Raw genomic sequence first — 26,077 nt, forward strand, 5'->3', positions numbered from 1 at the left:
TATATATATATAAAACAACAGGGCAGGGAAAAATATGAATCTGAATGGAATTTGTACAGTTCTAGGACTAGAACTGAGTCAGTGTGGGGAGAGAGGTAAAATACTGATCACAAGCAAATCGGTCTTCCTTTCAAGGTGATAAAACTGAAATATAAATTAGATTATGAGCTTCGAGACAGCCAAGCCCAGTAATAGACACTCCTCAGTGGTTTAAAGACCTTGAGCATGGCGTCAAATTCCTTAAGCTTAGCTGGTTACCTTGGAGAAGGAAATGGCAACCCACTCCAGTATTCTTGCCTAGAGAATCCTGTGGACGGAGAGCCTGGTGGGCTGCTGTCCATAGGGTTGCACAGAGTCAGACACGACTGAAGCGACTTAGCAGCAGCAGCAGCAGCAGCAGCAGCAGCTGGTTGCCTGGCCCATCGCAACCCCTCATTAAGCATCTGAGGAGTGAATGAATCACATCAGTAAACTATTTAGCAAAGGTACCAAGTATAACTGTAATGGGAGCATCTTTTGTCTGTATATTATATTTATGCAGGAATCAATCATGGCTGGATTCCCCAAGATTCCAGCAACTTTTAAAATATGACCAACAACCTAATTAGTGTACCTTTCTACCTGAATTTTATGTGTCTAAAAAGAATCATCTGGAAAACATAGGTATTTAAAAATTAACAACTATTAAATATATTGAACAATGTATTAATTACAAATGCCAATAATTAAAATATCAAGAACTATAAATGATGGAAATCAATGGTAGCACAATTTAATTTTAAAAACAAAAGAACATGCAATTCTTATTTCCTGTAAAGGCAAGTACCTGTGTTCAGAGAACATATGTGAGAAATTAGTTCTCAGTGCTGGCAGACACATTAGAAACACCTGTGTGGCTTTTTGGAACTACTTGGGTACCACTCTCCAGAATTCTGATTTAAATGATTGGGTCTGGTCATGGGTATGTTATATTTTAAAAGATGGTCTGATCATTGAAAGAAAAAGTGTTAGTCACTCAGTCGTGCCCAACTCTTAGCAACCCCATGGACTGTGTAGCCCACCAGGCTCCTCTGTCTTGGAATTCTCCAGGCAAGAATACTCAAGTGGGTTGCCACGCCCTTCTCCAGGGGACCTTCCCAACCCAGGGATCAAACCCAAGCCTCCTGCATTGCAGGCAGATTCTTTACCATCTGAGCCACCTGGGAAGCCCTGGTCATTGGTATTTTATATTTTTTAAAAGAATCTTAGAGTACTATAATGAGAACCTCTACTTTATAACTAACAGATACCCTGGAACTTACAGATAGAATTAAATTAACTTTGTCCATTGCCATCTTGGGGCTGACATCTGTCAGACCAGAAGACTCCCTTCTCAGGCTGAAGGAATACTTTAGAAGATAGCCTTGAAGGATTTTAATCACATACCTGTATGTCTGTGTGTTAGAATGAATATTCATAGCGTTGGCTACAAGAGGAAACTCGCTGTGAGTGGCATCAAACCTGAGTTTTGTGTAACAATAGAGGCAAAGATTAACTAAAAGGCCAAAGAAGGGTAAATGACCAGCACCTTTAATAGTAAAATTTAAAACCAGTATTCTTTGATGGGAGGTCATCTCCGGTCTGGCCTTTCCCTCCACCCCCATCCGGGCGGGAAGATTTCTCTGTATCTTATTTATACCTAACCCCTTACGTCCCCTCCAGCAACCCTGGCTGGCTATTATTTTCATTTGACTCTTAGAATTCAGCTGTGGGTAGTTTGTCGAAGAAAAGAAAATTGCCGAGAGATGAGATTTAGCCTAAGATGAAAAGCAAGATATTAAGGATAATATAGCAAGTTCCAGGACTCCTTTAAGTGTTCCCACCAGCAGAGTCAGATCCAGAGTCTAGGTGGCTGGTCTGTGCAGAGGTGCCCAATCTTTTTGGCACCAGAGACAGGTTTTGTGGAAGACAGTTTCTCCATGGATGGGGGTAGGGTTGGGGGATGCTTTGGGGATGATTCAAGTGCATTACATTTATTGTGCACTTTTTTCTATTGTTATGACATCGGTTCCACCTCAGATCATCCGGCCTTAGATCCCAGAGGTTTGAGATCCCTGATCTATGGAAATCATCGTAAAACATCATGAAGTTTGGTAATAGATTAAAAGAGAGAAAGACTATGAAAATTCCTCCATAGACAAGCCACACCCATTATTGACTCCATACCCTTTGTGGGAGTATCCCTGAGAAGAATCTTAGAGAGTGAGTGAGACTTGGGGTCTTGGAATCTTAAAAAATAGAACAGATGAATGTATGTAAATGAACAGACTCACAGATCTAGAGAATAGTGGGGAAAGGAAGAGAGGAGGGGTAAAATAGGGATATGGGATGAACAGATACAAACTACTATATATAGAAAGAAATAAGAACAATGATATAAAGTATGGGATACTTAGCCATTATTTTATAATAACTGTACATGGAGTCCAATCTATAAAAATACTGAATCACTATGTTGTATACCCTAAACTAATATAATACTAATATAATCAGCTATACTTTAGTTATAAATAACAGAATAAAATATCAAAATATCTTGATTATGATTTTTATATTTAAGCAAAAAAGAAAGATTCAAGAGTCTTGACCCAATGCAGCTATCTCCAGAGTTTACCTCCATCCCTAACATCTCGTTCACATTACATGACCTTTCTCTGTCTCTGTTAGCTCATCTGTGAAGACGGGCAGGATAAGAGAGATTGTCAGGAAAAATAAATGAATGAATACATACATACAGCACTCAGCAACCACCTGTCATGAATAAGCGCTCCATCACTGTTAGCTAGTGGCCCTTTGGTGTCCATATTCCAAAGGATTGAAACGAACACAGCCTTCTGTCTTGTGCTCAGTAATTGACTATTTCCTCATTTTTCTTAAATTAGTCATCCTCTCTCCTTCCACAAAGCCTCCCTCTATCCAGCAGTCTTCTGGGAAAAGCAGGCTTTGAAGCGAAAATGAAAATGAATTTGCAAGAGATGTCTCAGCAAGTTTTCCCAAATTTCTCCATGGTAAAAAAAAATTACCCAGGACCACAATTCCCTCCCTGGAGGTATTGTCCAGATAATCAGACCTCTCTCCTGGAAATTCTCATGCAGGTAGTCAGGGTTGAAACCCAGACATCCATAATTTTTAATAAGCACTCTAGGTAATTGTCTTCAGGGAAGTTTGAGACATTCTGGAGTAGAGGGAGGGGTCAAAAATGGGGACAAATTATAGGTTAAAAAAAAGGAAAAGAGAATTAGATGCAGACTCACTAGGAAAAAAATGGAAAGACCCAGCCACAATGAGCTTGAGTAAAGCCATTGGGAAGAAGAAGAACAGAGGAGGAAGCAAAACAGAGAGCATGATATTATGGCCACTTTTCATCAGCTTCTCCGCAGAAATGAGGTTTAAAGTTCATTCTCTGGGAAGGCTTTCAGAAAGTAAAAGTAACCAGTCCTGGGTCATGTGTGATTTTCTATGATCCAGCCTCAGAAACCATGCAGCTAGGTTGTCTCAGAGACCAGCACAGCAGGTGGCAACACGGAAGCTGCAAGAGAAGCACAATCTATAACCAATTCAGTGTCCAACCCCCTTCCCACTCGCATCTGTAGCCTCCCCAGTGCTTTGCGGGCATGGCTGAGCAGCCCCTGCCTCTTTCCAGACTCAGTCCCAGACCCATGAAGTCAGGACCCACCAGAGCAGAGTTCAGCTATCCCGGGCGGTGCTAGTGGTAAAGAACCCAGCTGCCAGTGCAGGAAAGGCAGTCATGACTTAGACTTAGTGTTGTTACTTAACATCACTGTGAGTCTAGGAGGCACCAAGGTGAGAACCAGTCAACTAGACAGGTGCTTCTCTCTTGGCTGTGTGATACACTCACCTGGAGGTCTTTGGAAACTACTGATGCCTGAGACCCACTCCCAGAGCTACCCATTTAATTGGTCACTAGGCTTTCTAGAAGCTCACTAGGTGTTTACTCTGTCCGGCCAAGGTTGAGAAAGATTCTGCCAGACTTAATCATTGACAATCACTGAACACACCAGTTGGCTAAAACAATCAGGTCCAACTGCATTTGAAGTTTATATCCTCAGGTCTGTGTCGAGAGTGAAGAGCAGACTAGGATTAGCAAAAGGGGACAGGCCCCAGGCCAGCCTCCTTTCCCCTCTAAAGAGTTGACCCAGATGTCCAGAGCACACCTGGGTTGCCCTGATCACTGAGTTTTCCTGTCACTTAGGGCACAGCAGGCTGCTCTGCTATGTTGTTAATCTCTGATCATACCTCTCTCTGGTCATTTGGAGTAAATGATTTCACCAAGAGGATCGGATCATTTATGGGCAATCTAAGATAAATAGTTTATCTTCAAGTTAAAGCAGGGAGAAACAGAACCACATAAAAATGTCCTAACAGAGGAGGCAGGGCTTCCCAGGTGGTTCAGTGGTAAAGAACCCCCCTGCCAATGCAGGAGACCCGATCCCTGGGTCAGGAAGATACCCTGGAGAAGGAAGTGGCCACCTGCTCTAGTATTCTTGCCTGAGAAACCCCATGGACAGAGGAGCCTGGCAGGCTATAGTCCATGGGGTTGCAAAAGAGTTGGACATGACTTAGTGGCTAAACAGCAGCAGCAGAAGGGACATAGACACCACAATGAAACCTGCCCCTTCTTCTCCTCATCCCTCTCTTGACCTGATCTGTGGGGTATCCCTTGCCAGGCTCTTATTTGCCAGGCATTTTCTATTAACTGTACTTATAATCAATTGATGAAAGAAAGTGTAGTTTAGAGGGAGATGTGATCACACAGGCTGACTCCAGGGAATTAATGAGCTCTGTAAAAACACACTTTTCTGAGACATTAGGATAGACTTCCTGGGATGGAGGGAGATTGCTTGTGTGGATTAAAAAAATAAAAGTAAATACAGAATTAATATATCTGAATGGCTACTGTTTTTTAGAAATATGTTTATATATCTTTTTTTGGCATTGCTGCACAGTCCATGGCACATTCCTTAAAATATCACTGTTGATGATAACTCTAAACTTTGATATAGGCTTGATTTGATAGTCAGAGGTCATCTGAGGCAACTCTTTTGAAGACAGTGAGTCATCAACAGGAGTAGTTGCCTTTGTTTGGAAATTTACTCAGGAATCAAAGGCACTGAAAAAGCCAAACAGATTATTAAAAAAACAAAAAAATAAGAAGACTATGGAGAAAGAGTAGCATTTTTTTAAGAGCAAATATATCATGTCAAAAAGAAGAAAGCTATGAAGGACAATAATCACATTTTCTAAAAATCTGGTACAATTCAAGAAAAGGGTCTAGTTTCTTTATAATCATACTTGTAGGTTATCTTTTTACAAAGGTTCTCTCTTCATTGGATCATTTATTTTTTTATTATTTCTGTTGGTTGCCTCCCGTGGTTTTCCTGGAATCTAGCATGCTCAACAGTCCCCTAGGGAAAATTCAGAGGAGAGATTCAAGGTAGTACTGTCTTTAGGCGGAGAAGGCAATGGCACCTCACTCCAGTACTGTCTTTAGGATGAGTGAGTAGGGATGCGATGGGGCCACCTCATGAATGAGACCCTGCCTCATTGATAAGTGAATGGCTGTTCCAAAGAGCTTGTCTCTTTGGATAAACCAGATGACCTTTCTTGGTTACTATAGGTTCTTCTTATGGGTATGCTAGAAACAGAGGTCCTTCCAAAGTACTTGTTTGGTCCACCCGATAATATATTTGTAATTTGAGCTATCTATGCCCCTAGAGTCAGTCCAAGGTGAGCAAGTCAAAACAGATATTCAACTCAAGCATCTTCATTTTCAGGGATATTAAGTTTACTGCTTCTCAAACCTTGAAAATTTGATGCCAGGTAATGATGGGGCCCAAAAAATTTGTGTCAGAGCTGAAAGATAGCCAACATCCAATGACACTGACTTTGTTTTAAGAGAGGTAATAAATGAACTTAGTTATGACTTTTATTACAGTGGATGAGAAACATAAAAAATGCTGTCCTCAGATCATGTATGAGTTTTGTTAAGATTTCATTGCCATGGCAATGATGAGAGTCTTCAGCTGAATGTTAGATTCTAGTGAATTTCCAAGTAGTAGCTCTATGTATATTTCAGGGAGTTACCTTCTGCAACAGGAAAACTTTCTTAAGATGTTTTAAAAGATGCTCGATCACTAGACCAATCAAACTGAAATGCATTTATCTTGGTTCTAGATGATTCCCACGCACAGGAATTAGAAGCCTTAGTACTCCTGCCTCTGAGGCATTTAAGAGCCTTGCCGATCTCATTGGGACATTTTTGTAACCTGCCTGACACAGATGTTCTTATTTCTAGAGAAACAGACAGTACCCCTGGATTAGAATACATTACCTTGTGGAAATGCCACAGTTGGAAACATCTTAAGAGACTTTTATCATCTTTCTGGATTTATTAAATCAAAGTGAAATAGCGTTTTCCATTTTTATTTTCTTTTTTAATACTGCATCGTTAAAAATAATTTGGCAAGACAGGGTTTATTTCAATTGATGAGTTCTCTTACCTTCTTTATGTAGCAAGCCTCATTTGGTGAGAAAATTATTATCCATAACACGATACCATTTAACGTTCTCTTCAGAAATGATGGCATTGCTTTTTCTTTCCTTTAAAAATTTTTTAATATTATATTATAATAGTAATAAAGTCTGGAATTGTATGATTTTCCTAGCTAGTTGCAGTATACTCTTTTTCTAATAGTCTGTTTTTTTTTTTTTCTTTTTGGCATAGTCTCCTTTGAGTGTAAGAAATCCATAGAAGCTCAGTTTGAAAAACCCTAAGCCTTAGAAACCCACCCTGGCATGATAACATGTTAGTAACACATAGTATTAATATCTCGTGCAATAGCTATACATGGTCCATGTTCTGACATCACCATGATTTTGTGGAAGGGTTCCCTCGCATGCCTGTTTCATGATCTTCCTAAACTCTCCAAGCCCACGATAGCAACACATTTCCTTGCAACATCCATTCAAACTCAGCACCCTTCCCTTACCTCATCTGACTACATCGAACCAATTGGCAGAGAGCGCATTTCCCCCTGAGCGAGCAGTATTGTGAATTTTATCTTCTCTTCCAGAAATCAGTTCGTCTTCGTTGCAGCAGATGAAATTTCTTGTAACACCTCTGCAGGTAACAAACATTGCTACTTCTTGGTGCATCCATCCGACTCTCAGTATCCTTTGTTTTTCTTTTTCTCCCTTCACATGCTGCAGTCGATCACGCTAGAAAGTTGAGTTTTAAAAAAAAGGTCATATCTTTGCAGTATAGCTGGAGCTTTTAGGCTCTGCTGTCTAAAAAGACAGTTAGGCATTTTGCTAACTTGGATGTTTTATTTCCAGTTTTAATAATACATGATCCAGAAAAGTAAGACTATATTGAATGAAGCTGCAATAAAATATTACAGTATAATCAGTGCTCTTAACATTAAAATACTGAATAGGGGAGATTTAGGCACACAGACATGGGACTTCTATGTTTTGGGACGTATTATGTCTGGGTTCACATGGGTTTCTATGGGATTATTTGGGATCTTTATGGAATGACTTGTTTTATATTATAGGCCCTAAAAGATTGAATCTATAAAGCTGGAGGCATTGGGGAATATAATAATCTCTGTCTTATAAGAAGAGGATCTTCATTCCATTAGTTAAAGATCTATTTCCTTTCTTTTAGCACATATTACAAATGATAAGGCATGAGAGAAACAGAGTCTTCTGTTTTTAAAATCAGTCAGTTGGCAAGTGGAAATTGCCCAGTTGCATGGTGTGTCCATCAAAATAATGCCTGTCTTTTTGCTTTGATGTGGTTCAGAACAGTTGTGTTTGGACTTTCATTAGCATGGAATTACTTGATTAAATGTCAAGATAGGTGAGTTGCCTTAACTAACAACAGAATTCTTTTATTTATTTGTTTACTTATTTTGCTTTTAAGCCTAAACTGTGACCCAAACAATGACTAGGAGATCTTACCAATGTGTTGCTTTTAGCCAAGAAGGGAGGAAATGACAGCTCATCCCCATGTCACTGAGTGTGCCATGACCTTCAGAAGCATACATTAAACAGAGCCCAACATATAGCCTTTCATCTGTCACCAATCACGTGTTATCAATAGCACACTGAACAAAGGCATGTTTGCAGCGCTTCACCCCCTGCTTAGGGTCTTTGGAGAGAAAGACATCAGGGGAGCAGAGAGAACTAGAAACAGGCACCCAGTCCTCCCTGATCTATTTCCCTGATAGTTTCAGTCTCAATATTTTTAATGGGTTACGGTTTTCCTGTGAGAGAGCCTGAGATATACATGCTCACATGATAAAGCGCTAGCTTACAACCTTTCCAGAAAACCCTGCTCTTTCCCCTTCTAACCCCTAGCCTCAAGTATCTCTATTTCTCCTTGTGAGAGATGGTGAATTCACTAATGCCTAATGATAGAAGGTAGAGAGTCCTGTTGCTGGAGGTGGGGGGTGGGTACTCTGGGGAAAGAGTCACTTAACCTTTGCAGAACGTACAGAGAGAATGGAGCATGCGACTCAAGGGGAAATCAATCAGCTTGGGGTGGGGAGGAATGTTGGTTTAAAATGTTAATGAGCATCCTTTGTGGCTGTGCTGGTCATCCAGAGCCTCCATCCTCCCCGTGAGCCTGAATGCATGTTCCAGTGTATCTTAGGCTCTATTTTGGCATCATAAGTCAAACACTGCGAAGTTACCACCTAAGAGGTAGATATTGATTTTGCCCTGTGACTTAACAAACCCTGCCTTGTAAGCAAGTGGGCTGCACACAATACATCGAGGAGAAGCTGCAGATAATGAAAGTTTGCCCAAGTTGAGAGAGTGTCTTCGCCTACCTTGTCTAATTTAGGATGGCTGCTCCGTAAATTCTTAATGAATTGCTATTGATCAAATTTCAAATTGAGAGAGATATCCCTGTGGCTTTGATGGTCATATTAATAATATGTTGTATGCTTCATAAAGTTCAATTTGAACTCTGAATTTTGAATCAAGCGTAAAAAAGGAGACACCCATATCCATCAAATGTGAATTATCTCCTAGCCAGATCACTCTCCTCACAGAATGAAAATGAAAAATCAGAACAGTGCAGTCAACAAAGGTTGTGACTCATGGTTTCAATGAAGTCTTGCTCACAAGCTGGAAAAAAACCCAGGGCACCCACACCCTAAGCAACCTAACCGTCTGGAATTCTCCCCTCTCTACATAGAACAACTCTCCTTGTTGTTGTTCAGCTGCTGTCATGTCTGACTCTTTGTGACCCTGTGGACTGCAGCACAGCAGGCTTCCCTGTCTTTCACTGTCTCCTGGAGTTTGCTCAAACTCATGTCCATTAAGTTGGTGATGCCATCCAAATATCTCATCCTCTATTGCCCCCTTCTCCTCCTACCCTCAGTCTTTCCCAACATCATGATCTCTTCCAGTGAATCAGCTCTTTGCATCAGGTGGCCAAAGTGTTGGAGTTTCAGCTTAAGCATCAGTCCTTCCAATGAATATTCAGGGTTGATTTCCTTTAGGATAGACTGGTCTGATATCCTTACTGTCCAAGGGATTCTCAAGAGTCTTCTCCAACACCACAATTCAAAAGCATCAATTCTTCCACGCTCACACTCCTTAGGGTGGGTCTGTTGAATCCTCATGTCTCCTGGATTTCAGTATTTGACCCCAAGAGGCAACTTATCCTATTTAAATGGGGGAAAAAAGCGATTGATAAGATGCTTAAAATCTGTTTGGAGGGCCTGATTGATTTGATACCTGAGTTTCTTATAAGTATGCATTATTTTATGTGGCTGCCTATGGGGGCAGAGATTGCCAGACAGTTTTGTCTATGGCTTGGGGCAGAGGTGGTGAAATACAGATCATCCAATAGGAGCAACAGGAACTCTGAAGAGCTTTTCTTTCTGTTCCCAAAGGAAAAGTGAAGATGCTTCCTTGGGTCTTTGATAGAGAGACCCAAGTTATTTTGGTAGAGCCAAAATATCAAATATTGATTCTCCTTTGCTAGACACATAGAAGAAACTTGCATGTGTTGTTTATGCGATTGTATTCATATGGGAATGTATTTTTGTTGTTAGTGGTATTGGTTGTTTTTTTAATTTTGTTCCTGAAAGACACGTGTTTACGTGGCTGTCTCATCCACCTGGAACACACCCATGGCTTTCACATTCTGTAACATCAGGATCCTTTAATGAGCTGGATTCTGCAAAAGGTGGAAAAAAAGGGCAAAGTGATTTTCCCTCCCCTTCCATCCAAGTCCTTCCTGTCGCTGGGGTTCATTGGAACTTTTTAAAGACTGGTCAGGTGTTGTAGTTGTAGCAGAATGTGTGAGTCTTATACAAAAACAGAGGTTGAAAAACACATGACTTATTTTGATAGAACTGCTGGAAGTTCATGTCAGTTAATTTGTACATGTTGGGTCATCACTATTCCATACATCACATTAAATAAGTCCAGAGAAGGCTTTCCTTCCAAGAGCCTCCATCCTAGTGTAGACCAGACCTCAAGTGATAGGATGATACTGGAGGGCCAGCTGCGGTCTGACTTCTTTTTTTATGATAAATTGGACTGCTTTGTGGATTGCAGTGTGACCAGAGCAGAAAAAAGGGAATCTTTCAGCAGACCCCATGAATGAGCATATAATGTACTTGCAAGTCAAGTTATGGGCTTCTCGGGTGGCACTGGTGGTAAAGAACCTGCCCACCAATGCAGGAGTCCTAAGAGACGCTGGTTCAATCCCTGGGTCGGGAAGATCCCCAGGAGGAGAGCGTGGCAACCCACTCCAGTATTCTTGCCTGGAGAATCCCATGGACAGAGGAACCTGGCGGACTATAGTCCACGGGGTCACAAAGAATCGGACACAACTGAAATGACTTAGCACGCACGCGTGTGGAGTTATGCAATAGCTATAATGAATCGAGGAGAAGCAATGGCACCCCACTCCTGTACTCTTGCCTGGAAAATCCCATGGACAGAGGAGCCTGGTAGGCTGCAGTCCATGGGGTCGCTACGAGTCGTACACGACTGAGCGACTTCACTTTCACCTTTCACTTTCATGCATTGGAGAAGGACATGGCAACCCACTCCAGTGTTCTTGCCTGGAGAATCCCAGGGATGGCGGAGCCTGGCGGGCTGCCGTCAATGGGGTCGCACAGAGTCGGACACGATTGAAGCGGCTTAGCAGCAGCAGCAGCAGCATAATGAATCAAAAAGCAAGGGTAGGGTAGAAAGTAAGTCGCGATGCTCCTTTATATTCACCGATCAGAGATGGCCTGTCTGAGAGGGTGACACTTGAGCTGGGACCTGAATCGAGCCAGGGTGAGAGCCAGGTGAGTAACCGTGGATCCGGAAGCATTTCAGGCTACAGCAGTAGCACGTCCGGAGGCGCTGTGGTCGACGCATGCGCGAAATGTTGAGGCTCGGCGCGGCTACAGAGTGTGAGTACAGGGAAAATTTCAGAGATAACATCAGGAAGACAGCCAGTGGTTCAAACAAATTAGGACTTGGAAGTTACAGAAATCATTTGAGATTTTAAGTGTGATAGGAAGACACTGGAGGGTCGACAGTAGTCTGACTTTTTTTTTTTCTTTAAATGATGAATTGGACTGGTTTTTGGATTTGCAGTATGGCCAGAGCAGAAAAATATGGAGGCTTGAAGCAACCCAAGGAGGGGTGATGCTGACCTGGTTTAGGATGATGACTGTAAAAGAGCTGAAAACTGGTTTATTGGGCTGCATTTTGACAAGAGAACAAACAGAATGTACCAGCAGATTAGAGAGATGTGCAAGGACCAATTTGTGTTAGATGCCCGCACCTTCCCACTTCCTCCCACGGTGTATCGGTCATTTCTTTGAAGAGTTAAGACCTTTTGAGAGCAGAGAAGACAAGCCCTTTACCCCTGCAGTAAATAACTGTCCCTCAGATAAGCTTCCCTGGTGGCTCAGAGGGTAATGAGTCTGCCTGCACTGTGGGAGACCTGGCTTTGATCCCTGGGTGGGGAAGATACCCTGGAGAAGAAAACGGCAACCCACTCCAGTATTCTTGCCTGGAAAATCCCATGGACAAAGGAGCCTGGCTGGCTACAGCCCATAGTGTTGCAGAGAGTCCAGACATGACTGAGAGCTTCACTTTCACTTTCAGATAAACTTTGTTGAATTCCCCAGGTTGTAGTCATAACTTGCTGTCATTTATTGTGCACAGTCCATGTACTAGCAAGTATAATAAATTATATACAGTATATACATATATGCATGTGTGTATGTATGTACCTATGTATACATGTATATAAAATTCATTACAGTATCTCAGTGGGGCAGAGGTTTACTATCACCGTTATTTGCAAATTTCAAAAGAACAATATGCTCAGACCCAGAGAGGTTTGGTAACTTGGCCATGGTTACCATGGTTACACAGGAGTCTATCTGATGCCACTGTTCCTTCCACTGAACTGCACTGCCCCCAAGTGCTCCTTTCATCTTGACCTTGGATGCTTGACCTTCACCTCCAGATGGAATTCTGCATTCTTCAGTCGTGCTGTCTTACTTCTAGAAAACTAGTGTTTGTGAACTGGGGAGTGGGCATAGTTGTTCAAATTTGGAGGGACGCAGGTGGCTCAGAGGGTAAGGAATCCTTCTGCAATGCAGGAGACTCAGGAGACACAGGTTCAATCCCTGGGTTGGGAATATCCTCTAGAGAAGGAAATGGCAATCCAATCCAGTATTCTTGCCTGGAGAATCACATGGATGGAGGAACCTGGCGGGTTGCAAAGAGTCAGACACAACTGAGTGACTGAACACGCATGCAGTAGGATTAGCTATTTATTAATTGTTTTATTTAAAGCAATTATAACTAGGTATAAACAAGGATATTTATTTTCTTCAATATTTTTGAAAAATTGCTATCAACCTGAGTACCCAACAATGCAGTGGGTAGATAGATTAAAATATAATACCATTAAACAATAGATTATTATGACACAACTGAAGCGACTGATCACCACCACCAGGGAACTAAATGATTCTCTAAACAGATGGTCCAGTGGGAGTTTATTTGCCTTGGCCCCATCTCCTTCATACAGCTCGGGTGTGCTGAGCACACGATGTGTGGGTCCCAGGTCTAACGGGGCAGGACTGAGTGGCAAAGAGGAAATTCTGCACATCCAGGGGGACAGAAGAAGACACCAGCCAAGGGTGTTTTAGAGCAGTTCTCCAGAAATCTTTCCTTTGCTGAAAAGTAGTGGCTACAAATCAACAGAGAAGATAAACAGTGCCCTGGAAAGTACCAGACACTTTGAGCTTGTTGTTTTGGCTACCAGTTGCCCCCTGCCTGGGGGAGTGTGTGCACATGTTTATGTGTCTCTGGGAGGCAGGTGAGGCTGGCTCTCGATCTGGCAGCAAGTTTCACCCCTTCTACCATGCCAGGTACCACCATATTGGTTGGGAAGCCAGCCCGGGGACAGACTCTCAGTCCTTTTTGAGCACTCAGTACAGACACGTGGGGCCTGGGAAGAAACCTGGACCGAACACAACTGCAGACGCTGCTGAAACCAGTCTCCTTGGGGCGGTGGGTTGCTGTCCACTTTTATTAGAGACATTATTTGTCGAGTTTGGGGCCACAGTGGGGAGTATCACTACCCCCTTCCATCTTTTTATTCCCCACTAACCTGAACACACACACACACATACTTGCACACCCAGGCAGCCGCACTAAGACTTCAGATACTATTTAAAAGAAATTTCTAAATTGACCATTCCTCTAATTGATCCTTCAGCAAATTTCATCTAAGGGTCTCTCCTTTCCATTTTGGCGATTTGATTATTCAGCAAAGTTGTCATGCAGCAAATCGACCGGTAGTTAATTGGTCTGTTTCCAGGAAAGTGTGATGTGTGCTCTAATAGGGGAAGTGTAGGGTGCTAAGGGAACATGCAGGGAAAGGAACTTAGTGAAGATCCTCCCAGTGTTGACTGAGTGCTTGCAATGGGCCAGACACAGTTCAAAGCCTATTACATGCAATAATAATACCTCCTAAAAATGAAATGTCTTTATCAGTTTACTTATGAACAGAAACAATGTCTAGAGAGCTCTGAATTAGCTTGAGTAAGGGAGGGTTAATCAGGGCAGATATTTTTTTTTTTTAAATATACAACAGCAGGTATCACATGTCAGGTTGGGTGATGGTCACCTGCAGAATTTATTACACATGCACAAACAACAAGGTCCTACTGTACAGTATGGAGAATTATATCCTATGATAAACCGTAATGGAAAAGAATATTTTTATTTATTTATTTTTAAAATTTTTATTGGAATTTTTATTGGAGTAGAGTTGCTTTACGATGTTACATTTGTTTCTGCTGTACAGCAAAGTGAATCAGTTATACATCTAATTGATATATAACTCTTTTTACATTTTCTTGCCATTTAGGTCTTTATACAGTATTGAGGAGAGTTCCCGGTGCTGTGGGCTTCCCCAGTGACCCAGTGGTAAAGAATCCCCTACAGTGCAGGAGATGCAGGAGATATGAGTTCATCTCCTGGGTCAGGAAGATCCCCTGGAGGAGGGCATGGCAACCCACCCCAGTATTCTTGCCTGAAGAATCCCATGGACAGAGAAACCTGGTGGGCTACAGTCCATGGGGTTGCAAAGAGTCAGACACGACCGAGCAACTTAGCATGCTCGCCCTGTGCTGTACAGCAGGTCCTTCTTAGCTATCTGTTTTATACACAAGAGTGTATATATGTCATTCCCAGTCTCCCCGTTCAGCCCACCCCTTCCTTCCTTCCTTGGTATTCTGAAGTTTGTTCTCTACATCTGTGTCCCTATTTCTGCTAGTGAAGTAAGTCAGAAAGAGAAAAACAAACATCATAGAATATCACTTATATGTGGCATCTAGAAAAATGGTACAGATGAACTTATCTGCATGATGGAAAAGAATATTTTTAAATGTGTATGTATCTGTAACTGAATCCCTTTGCTGTACAGAAGAAATTAACACAACATTGCAAATCAACTATACTTCAATTGAAAAATACTAGAACTGGAAAAAAAAAAAAAAGTACAGATTACACTCCATCCTCCCTTCTCCCTGCCCCAGAAATTCTGGTTCCTAGGTCTGGAGAGGGAGCCTGACAAAGTTCTTAGGCCCCAGACCATTCTCACAGAGGAGACCTCAGCTCACACTCCAGGAAACATTGAGTTGATCCTTCAGGAATCTTTTGTCTTTCAATGAGGAGAACATTCTGTATATTTTTCTGGACTCGTTCTCTGCAACATGGTGACTGATTACTATGTAGCCATGGAGCCTTTTGGAACATGCTTGGTCCATGTGGACGTGAACTCTCACCATACAATACATAATAGATTTCAACAACCTTGTATGAACATAATGTAAAGTATGTCACGGGTTATTTTTATGTCAGTGACACATTGAAATGATACTATTTTTAATCTGTTGGATCAAATTAAAATATAAAAATAAATGACACCTATTTTCCTTTTTTTTTTTTTTTAAAGTGGCTACTGGGAAACTCACAGTGTCCTATGTAGCTTGTCTTTGAGGCTTTTACCATATTTCTATCAGAGAGCCACGTTTTCATTCATTTTTCTCTAATGAATATTGAAAGAGTATGTGTGCCCCAGGAAGGGGTCTCTTAGCAGCAAGGATGCTCACCTAGAATTAAAATGTTTCAACAGTTAACCTGGACGTTGGTAGTGTGTTGTATTGTTCAGTCACTATCATGTCCGACTCTTTGCAACCCCATGGACTACAGCACACCACGCTTCCCTGTCCTTCGCTATCTTCCAGAGTCTGCTCAGACTCATGTCCAGTGATGCCATCCAACCATCTCATCTTCTGTCACCCCCTTCTCCTCCTGCCCTCAATCTTCTCCAGCATCAGGGTCTTTTCCAGTGGGTCAGCTCTTTGCATCAGGTGGCCAAAGTAGTGGAGCTTAAGCTTCAGCATCAGTCCTTCCAATGTGTTTTGACTTTATGTTTTAATTTTGCCTTTGAGTGTGTGTGTGTGTGTGTGTGTGTGTGTGTGTGTGTCTATATGCACTGTAGTGGGACATCTCTGGGGCACAGGCTCAGAATCTGTCTCCCTCTCATCCCGTTAAAACTATTGATCTGCTTACATGGGGCTTGGAGGTTGTTGTACCCATGGCTTCAGAAGGACAACTCAGTTTGGGAGTAGTTCTGACACAGGTATTCCAGGGGTTTTTACTGGAGGAACCCCACGTGGAACAGAGAGAGGGCAGGAGCCGAAATTCTCTTAGTCTTTTAAAACAAATGTATTTGTTTCTTTGGATGCACTGGGTCTTCGTTGCTGCGTGGGCTTTCTCTAGTCGCGATGTGTGGGCTTCTCGTTGTGGTGACTTTTCTTGTTGCGGAGCTCTGGCTCTAGGTGCCTGGACTTCAGTAGGGGCCCCATGGCACGTGGAATCTTGGGCCTTGAACCCATGAAATTAAACCCGTGTCCCGTGCACTGGCAGGTGGGCTCTTAACCACTAAACCACCAGGGAAGTCCATCCCTGCTGCTTTGGAGGAAAAGAATCATGAAACTGAAAAGGGCAATCTGCGAAGATAGTCGTTTCAAATCCAAGCTAAGGAAGTGAGCCACAGGAGAGTTCAGAAATGTCAGCGTCGGGTTGTGCTAACTCTTTAGCTCCTCTTGGAGAATGTCTTCTGCCTCTACTCTGTCTTTCTTGGAGGTTTTGAATTATGGGATTGATTCTGCTTTATGACTTGCGTGTCTTGGGAAGCTTTTAGAAAAGCCCCGGTCACTCACGTGGTCTACAATTATAGAAGTCATTGCCTAGATGAGACTAGGAGAAAGCTGCAGTTGTCACAGAGGAATATTCCTTAGTGAGTGCCTTCACCAATGCCAACTGAGCATTGAGGTCTGAGACCACAGGGGCGGGAAGGGGAGCATTTCCTGGCTAAACCATCGCTCTCCAAATCGCAGGCCGTGAGGACCATGGGGCCGTGTGTAGGGCCCTCCTTGTACACTCTGTGGGAGGTGTGTATCTGGTGTGTATTAAGTTCCCAAATACCTTCCAGACTGTATCTTAGATCTGATTATGAAGCCACTGTAGCTCTAATGGCATTGCAGATTCTGGGAGTGCACATTTTGACCCTTTGTCAGGGATCCTGGTTTGAATGCATACTCTGTAGCGCTTCTCATCATGGTGGGGACTCGAGCGTTGGCACCTTCTTGCTGCATTGGGACCGTCTAGGAGACCTCCGCTACACTGGGAGCCTCATCGGAGGACTGAGCCTATTTTATTCATCTTTCTGCCCCCAGGGACCACCCCCCAACCCCAGCTATCTTTGGGACAGGAGATGTGGGGAGGTGATGCTGAAATAAGAATAAAAGTTCTCAGGAGCATAAAGACTGTGAATTCAAATATACAGAGTGAACTCTATGGAGTGAAGTTAATGACAGTGTTCTTCCTATGCCCCTATAGGAAAACCACTTGACTGTTAGAACCTGGGGGCACGGTACCCACATGGCCCTACTGTATTTCATTCACACCCAGCTTGTTGCAGCTGGACTTAGAAGATGTTAATAATAAGTAGTATTTACATTTCTCAGTCTAGTTGGCAAAGCTCTTTCACAAACACGGGTTCATATTTCCCATTCAGTATGCAACTTATGTATTCATTTGACTCCAGCATATCAAGTTCAAATATAGCCATTGAAACTACATGTGTAACTCATAAATGAGACAGAGCTTCACTTCCGAAAGCATCTGTGAGTTGATCGCTAGAACTACACGCAATCCTGATCCTTTGGGTGCTTCGGCAGACCAAACAGCTGGACAGGAGTGAGAGGTCGGCTTATGAAATTCTGTAGAAGAACCCTTGTATCATAATCTCCCTTCTCTGTAAATGGCTTTTAAATGCCCCTGGTTTCCTTTCACGTGCTTTATCTGTGAATTAGTCAGAGCTCAGACTAAGCAGAATCATTTTACAAACAAGGAGGATGAGGGTCAGAGAGAGTTCCCTGTATCACTGATCAAGGATGTTGCAAAGGGAGAACTTGAGCTTGGGTCTTCTGGCTCCAAGACTTTGTCCTTCACAGGGAAGGCCAGCCTCTTGGTTTACTTGTCGCAAAGGTCAAAAACAGAGGAGGGTTCATGATGGCGCTGAGCTACAGCAAACTAGACAGCAGAGCAGTTATCTTGTTTCACTTTGACTGTTTGTTTTTTTCCCTTCCATGAGCCTGGGCTTCCCTGGTGGTTCAGTCAAGAATCTGCCTGCAATACAGGAGACATGGGTTCAATCTCTGGGTCAGGAAGATCCCCTGAAGAAGGGAGTGATGAACTTAATGGCAACTTGGCCTCTGTGAACTCTCAGGGGTGATGGGAAATAACACACTGTGTATTTTGAGACTCAAGGAACATTTTTCTGAGCATCTTGAAGTGTTTTGATTGTCTCTGGGAGCAGGTGATATAGAATCTTTAAAAAGCATAGCTCCTAGGAGCGTGGCTACTGGCAGAAAGGTTATGATGGATACCAGGGTCTTCCCAGGCCTCTTGTCTCTCCTTAGCCCTCCTTCACTCAACAAGTGGCATTGGCTTGCTCCCTCGTTCACCTGCCCCATAGTTTGTTCTGTGCTTGACAATGGAGAAGGAAATGGCAACCCACTCCAGTGTTCTTGCCTGGAGAATCTCAGGGATGGTGGAGCCTCATGGGCTGCCATCTATGGGGTCGCACAGAGTCGGACATGACTGAAGCGACTTAGCAGTAGCAGCAGCAGATGATGGAGAGAAAGGAAGAAACAAGATAGACTCAGCCCAGCCCCTGGGGGTGGGGGTGGGGGTGGGGCTGGCATTCCAGAAGGGGCACAGATACGCAGTCAAGTCTGGAAGTAAGTCACCAAAATGAATGGAGATCTGCTCCATGATGTGAAGGGTAGGGATGTGGTTGGAAAGTGTGCTTAAGAAAGAGCGGTCAGGGAGGCAGGCACCGCTTGGGAGCTGACGTTTGCGCTGAGAGGTCAAGGATGAAAGGGAGCAGCTCAGACGGAAGATGAGCGCAGCCAGGGTCCCAAGGGGATAATGAGTTTGCCCGTGTCCTGGGAGTCCTAATGAGCAAGGGGTGGGGTTGGGAGTGAGATGGGGGTGAGAGCGGGGCAGGGGTGACTCAGGCAAGTTGGATTTTATTCTAGGATAAGTGGGAAATCATTCAAGGATTTTAAGCAAGGCCATTAAGTATGATTAGGTTGATACAGGTTTATATTTAAATAGATGGAAAGATAGGTGATAGGCAGCTAGGCAGATAGACAGATAGATAATAGACAGACAGATTATAGATAGATAGATAATTGGTAGATAGACAGATGATAGACAGGTAGAGATAGACAGATGATGGAGAGACAGATAGATGATTGACAGATGATAGAGACAGGGTGATAAATGATAGGTGATAGACAGGCAGACAAGTGATAGATGATAAATAGAGAGACAGAGAGATAGATGACAGATAGACAGATATAGATATAAATGACTGTTTCTGATTTGGTTCTGATGAAATACGGGTGGTTTGTGTCAGGGTGGTGATAGTGTGAGTGACGTGGACACGTCTCAGATTTCATCTGTAATTTTTGACCTGTGGGCTGTGGGGCCACGGCAAGCCCTGTCCGCTTCGGCAGGGATGGCTGGTCCGCAGAGTGATGCCAGGCACGGGTCTGTCTCCACGTGGTGTCCACCGGGCATTCCCCATCCTTCCCGCCGAGGTCCCTGGGAACCAGCCCTCCTCCTCTGGGCTCCGCCGCTGGAGGTCACTGGTGTGGCCAGCATCCCCGAAGCCTCAGTGGAACTCCAGTCCACATCTTTCCTGATAACCTTGTGTCTAAATGGTGGTGTCACGGAAGGGCGTGTTTCAGGATTAGCATTTGAAAAGAAGCCTCCTTGCTTTCAGTTTGAGCTGACATGGTCCCTTTTCCTCTGTGGAGATGAAATTTATTAATCATAATATAACCATCGAATTCTGAAGGTAGAGGTCACCCTGAGGAGCAAAAAGGAGCTTGCTCGTTTATGAGGACCACTTCGGCGCTGCTCTCTTTTTCTTCTGCCCTGGAAGGGAATGCTGCCAAACTGTTAGCTTGATTTTTCTACGGAGGCTGATGCTCGGCCCAGAGTTATCAATGAATGACCATTAAAGGATGTGAGAGGAAAAGTGGGGGTTACCTTTTCACAGTCAGATCACCACTCTGTTGTCTCCTCAAAACGGGACATTTTTGCCACAGCAAAATCAGTCCCCAAATTAAAAAAAATAAATAAATGAAACTACTAATCATTGCTCTGAATTAGCATCTTCACCGCTTGTTTTGGAGGAACACCATGCTGTGGCATCATTTAGTAAATATTCAAGCATTTTTAGTTCACTTTTGCAATTTATAGCCAGTTCCTATAACCAGCTTTGCCAGTCAAAAATACATTAAAAATAATCCTATTACTTTTTTTTTCCCTCCAGATCCGTGACAGACTTTATTTTCTCATGAAATGAAAATCAACACCAAAGTCATCCATCATGTTCTTTTCTCCCTATTAGTAGCTGCTTCTAATTAGGGGTAAACGCCCCAGTTTCATGAGTAACCTCCATGAATAAAAGATTTATTTCAAAAAGTCATCATTCTTCTTGCTTTAACACACCCAGTCTTGGACATACATCTGCTTTTTTTTTTTTTTTTTCCTCCCTGAGAGAGGGGAAATCTTTGATTAAAGGCAGTTTCAGTGAGTCAGAGTCACAAAGGATATCCCAGGGAATGAAAGCAAGAAGGGCTTGCCTATTTGTTAGTTTCACTGAGAGATTCATCTCAGAAAAGAAACTCCTGTTCATTTTGGGGGATCAGGAAAATGCAGAATGTTGACGCTTTTGAGGATCAGGCAGAAGACTCGTGTAGATGATTTGAGCTCAGTGACCTTTGAAACAAGCAGAGGGCTTGGGAGTAAATCATGTCCAATGAGAGCTTAGTATTTTGTTGTCCAGTCGCTAAGTCATGTCTGACTCCTTGCAATCCCATGGACTGCAGCACCCCAGGCTTCCCTGTCCTTCCCCATCTCCCAGAGTTTGCTCAAACTCATGTCCATTGATTTGATGATGCCATCCAGCCATCTCATTCTCTGTTGCTCCCCTTGTCCTCCTGCCTCAATCTTTCCCAGAATCAGGAGGTTAGTATAATCATTTTTTTTCCCCAATCTGGAGTCTAACTCAGAGCCTGAGAGTTCGAAGGTTTTCTCCCTGGTTCTTCCTTCTCAGGCTTCACGATGTGAGATCCATCCAGTGCATTCTTTATCCATCAAGTATGAGAAGGAAGATTAGAAGGCAAGTAGGGACAGACAGGGGAGGAGAAGAATAAAGTCAATGCAAATTCGACCCCAAGGTTGATAGTATAGACCAATGACTTCTTCCTGGCTTGTTCCTTCCTTCTTTAAAGGAGTGTTCAAGATTCAAAAGCCATTGATAATTAACACCTACCCCATCTAGTGGCTGGTTTATCCCTCCCCTAGCCACTGTGAATGTTGGTCGCCAATGGTACCCAAGTGCCTCTTTCTGCAGAGACTTACCCTCTCCCAAAGAATCTGCAACTAGGAAGTTTCTCCTCTGCCCTTCTAGGAAGTCTACAGCTAATGCTTAACTAACAAGAGCACTAAAAAGCCAACCCACTTGCCTCCAGCTGGGATCAACTTTGGGGTGCAACTCAGGATTAGGGAGAAGTTAGTTTTCAGCTCAGAACTGATACACCCTTGGTTCTCTGTTTTCCCTTTCTCTGAGCTGCTTGCCTCTCCCTCCTCTTAAACGCACCGCCCCCAACAAATCAGGGGCAGAAGAATCTCCATTTCAGGCTTTACTTCCAAAGACCCTCACCTAACTTCTCCTGCATCTCAGCTGTGATCATTACCAAAACAGCAGCATTCAAACTCTCTCTAACAAGATATCTGGCAGGCCATTCAAGGAAGGGTATCTGGAACCATGGAAAGAGCATGAGAGTTGCCCTGAGAGATTCAAGGATTAGCTCTGACTCTGTCTAGCTCCGTGACTTTGAGCAAATGACCTAATCTCTCTGAGCTCTAATATCTGATGAGTTGCATTGTTCATCCAATGCATTAGGTGTCCATCTCTTGTACATTTTTCTTTTAAAGCCTGTGCTGGGCGTCAGGGCAGTGGAAGGAGGATGGTAGAGAGAGGAGGAAAAAAATCCTCAGATATAAGGAAATGTCATCAAGAAATATTGTTCAAGGGACTCCCTGGTGGTCCAGTGGTTAAGACTTCGCCTTCCAATGCAGGTTCCATTCCTGGTCAAGGAGTTAAGATCCCACATGCCTTGTGGCCAAAAAACCATCCAAAAGCAATATTGTAACAAATTCAATAAAGACTTTAAAAATGATCCATAACCAAAACAAACTATTAAAAAAAAGAAATATTGTTTAAAATGTATCGCTTCCCAGAACCCGGCTAGAGATTGATGAGATAGAAGTTCTGGGGGTGATAGACTCAAAAATCAAATCAGGCTCTAATGCTTGAGTGGGGAGGGAGGTCCCACAAAGCCTTCAAGGATGCTTCTATTTGAATACATCTGTTCTTTCCCATTCTGACATGTTGGACCCTAACTGTAAAGACTGGGTCCTTTTTAGCCCACCCTCTCTCACTTGATTGGTGACAACTTTGTTAGGAAAAGAGGATAATCTGTCTTGATTATAATGGGTCCTCTGTAGTTCCTGGCTTTCTTAAAACCACTCTTTCAAGCTGTTGTCTGCCTCCAACCCAGTGTAGAAAGGGTTGTAAGAGAGAGAGAGGAAACACACAGACACACACACACTCCACATACTTTTATCACCAGCGATGTTAAGTGGACACAGGAATGTGTTGTATAGGATGGACTTTTCTCATGTTACGTGGCTGATTGGAATGTGTCTCTTATTTCTCAAGATGGATAGGGCCCCTCCACACTGTCTTGGTATTTTGTGTTTTACGGTTGTTATTGTTACTTCGTTAATCACATATTATGGCTTAATCTTCCCCTCTGTCTTCCTTCTAGTTACGGACGAGTTTATGCTACCGACCCCTACCACCACACACTTGCTCCAGCCCCCACCTACGGCGTTGGTGCCATGGTGAGTACCACTTCCTTCTCGTCCTCGCTTCTTCCTTGCCCCCTCCCCTGGCCCCCGGCCACCCCTCCCCCCAGCTGGGATCTCAGGATGGGTTGACGGCTGACGTCCTCTCACTTTCCCTTAATTGAATTTGTCTCTTGTGCTAACAGCAGCTAAAAAATGCCACATTAATCCTCCCAGTAAACTTGATAAATGTCTTAATTTCTTGGCAATGTCGTGCATGTAAGTTATTATATTTCTCATTTTGCAAGTCTCACCTAGCCAAGCACTTACCTTAATGGAATAATTAGTCATGTTGATAATGAAATCCATCACTAACGGAATGCAGTGTCAATGCAGAACTTTTTGTTTTCTTTTTTTTTCCCTCCCTCCCTTGCCGCTCATTCACATAGCCCCAAGGTTCCAGCCCCACCACAGACCTCAGAGGAGCTAAGCTGCACAGTTCCAGGCCTCTGCTGTCAGGCAGCTGAGAATCTGACTGCCTCTCCTCCCCTATTACAATTCATGTTTAAAGTCATAGTCGCCCAGGAAAGAAAATAGAGAGATAGGCACGCTTTGTGTGTGTGCCTAGTACATAAGGAATTAGAAGGAAGCAGTTTGGGAGTTGTCTTTTTTTTTTTTGGTGGGAGTGGGGCTGGGTTTTTGTTTGGGGAGGGGTTTGGGGGGAGGGCAACACTGGGAGGCGAAAGGGGGGGTGGTGAATTTGCCTGTACTTGTTCAAACTTCTATGCACTAAAAGCGTACAGTAAGACGTGCCCATTACGTGAGAGCGTATGCAATCATTACAAAGCTTTTTGGCATGCAGATTTCTGCTTGAGATCAAGATGATCAGTTCTCCTAAAGATAAAGCCCCAGAGGCATTCATTGGCATCGCCAAAACTTTTCACAAAAGGAGATAGTTAAGTGCCGTCTAAAACCATGGCTAGGCAATTCCCTGGAGCTTGGCGGTAGACATTCCACCATAATTGGGAAACCTATCATTTTTTGCACAAGCTCAGTGACATCCAGTAATTCATCTACACAACTCCCCTCTCAAGAGCACCTTCCATACAGATTGTTCAGCTGAGTCAAGTAAAGAGTGGACTTACATGTTCGTCCCGCTTTTGCTATTCAGCCACTCCACCTCAACACCCAGTCCACTGGGGGAAAGTGTTGGCCAAGAGGGTTGAATGATGACATTCAATAAGCCCTCTGCATGCAACATCTTGAGTGTAGACAGAGCCTTTCCCAACAGAGCACATTATTATCAGTGACTCAGATGGCCAGCCCCAAGAGACAGCATCAATCTTTCAGCAGCCCATTTGTTTTAGAGTCCTTTTTAGCTCCCAGGGCTGACTGCCCAAATTTGGTTCTACAGAGAATTTTTGTTATAAGGAGCTATGGGGAGAGGAGCTCAGGATTGGTCCTATCTTCAATTCTCTAATAAGTGGACCTGGGATAGGTAGGGGACGCCTCCATATTGGTTGTTTCTGAGTATCTATTTTTTCAAATGGTAGTCTTTTTTTTTTTTTTTGGATGATCCACATGTTGTAAAAGGAAAATGTAAAAAACACACCCCTTAAATTGCTTTGTTTCAAAATGCTTTTGCATCCTTGACACACAGTATTGTTAGTGACTCAAACAAGCCAACAGTAAGAGACAGCATCAATCCTTCAGCGGCCCATTTGTTTCAGAGTCCTTTATAGCTCCCAGGACTGGCCGCCCGAATTTGGTTCTACAGGGATTTTTCATTGTAAGGAGCGATTGGGGGGTGGGGAGAGGTCAGGCTTGGCAGTGTCTTCAATTCTCTAAAAAGTGGACCCGGGATGGGTAGGGGACGCCTCCATATTGGTTGTTTCCGAGTGTCTATTTTCTCACATAGTAGTCTTTTTTGATGATCCACGTATTGCAAAAGGAAAATGTAAAAAACACACCCCTTAAATTGCTTTGTTTCAGAATGCTTTTGCACCCTTGACTGATGCCAAGACTAGGAGCCATGCTGACGATGTGGGTCTCGTTCTTTCTTCATTGCAGGCTAGTATATACCGAGGGGGATACAACCGTTTTGCTCCATACTAAATGACAAAAACCATTTAAAAAAAAAAACAAACCTTCCAACGTGGGGAATAAAGGAAGCTTTCCGAGGCCTGGGTATTGCAATACATGAGTAGTGCATCATTTTAGCATCTAAAAAAAAATTAAATTAAAAAGAGGAAAAAAAATTACATTTTTTATCTTATACCTCAGATATTTTGTTCTGTGTATTTTAATATTGTGGGTCTTTCATTTCCGAAGGTTCTGTAGTTTGGTTGCTGGCTGTAGGCAGTTTTTTTTGTGGTTGATCTAGAGAGATGCTAGCTATGACTAAACACTGGTATAGGGCCATATCCAGAGTGCTGTATTCTGTAAATGAAATTATATATGCTGAATATTAAGCTACTGGGGTTATCAGCTGTTGGGGAAGAGTGTAAGTGACTACAGGAGTCATGTTCTTTTCTGCATCCGCATTATTTTATTTTATGAAATGGGAAGGGTGGGAGGGACCTAGGGGGTGGGGACTGGGGTTTGGCTGAAAGGGGAAAAAAAAAAAAAAAGTAACTGATGAATCTAAACGACCCACTGCACTAACATCCATATAGCAACGGTTCTAAGTTACTCACTGTCAGTTCAAGCCAAAGGTTAGGTTGTTAAGAGGATGCTTCTAGAAACACTTGTGCATCCAAGCTGAATGCAGCTGTGCAAACCCACCCTTTACAACCATTCCACCCGGCAGTATTCAGCTTCTTAACCAGCCACTAGTTATTTAGGCAAAAGACTGCTAGTTAGGCCATCCGCAAGCATTCTTTTTATATTTCTTCCAGTATAATAAATTATTGATATCATTGCTGACTTTTATATTATGGGAGGGAAAAAAAATAACATT

General features: G+C 43.1%; 1 protein-coding gene across 19 annotated transcripts in view; it reads left to right on the forward strand.

Annotated features, from left to right (window-relative positions):
• Positions 1-25,377, forward strand: part of RBFOX1 (RNA binding fox-1 homolog 1) — a 1,681,944-nt gene extending 1,656,567 nt beyond the window's left edge. For 7 of the 19 annotated variants that reach the window (XM_040256446.1, XM_040256394.1, XM_040256404.1 and 4 more), the window contains 3 exons: positions 7,134-7,186; positions 23,100-23,175; positions 23,568-25,377. In XM_040256446.1, the coding sequence (XP_040112380.1) occupies positions 7,134-7,186; positions 23,100-23,175; positions 23,568-23,715 (277 nt within the window). In that variant the 3' untranslated portion in view covers positions 23,716-25,377. The remainder of the gene's footprint in view (positions 1-7,133; positions 7,187-23,099; positions 23,176-23,567) is intronic. The other 12 variants (XM_040256528.1, XM_040256495.1, XM_040256531.1 and 9 more) reach the window with 3 other exon arrangements.
• Positions 25,378-26,077: the final 700 nt, after the last annotated feature.

This window comes from Oryx dammah, unplaced genomic scaffold, assembly GCF_014754425.2.
Source record: "Oryx dammah isolate SB20612 unplaced genomic scaffold, SCBI_Odam_1.1 HiC_scaffold_2, whole genome shotgun sequence".
NCBI classification, from domain to species: Eukaryota; Metazoa; Chordata; class Mammalia; order Artiodactyla; family Bovidae; genus Oryx; species Oryx dammah.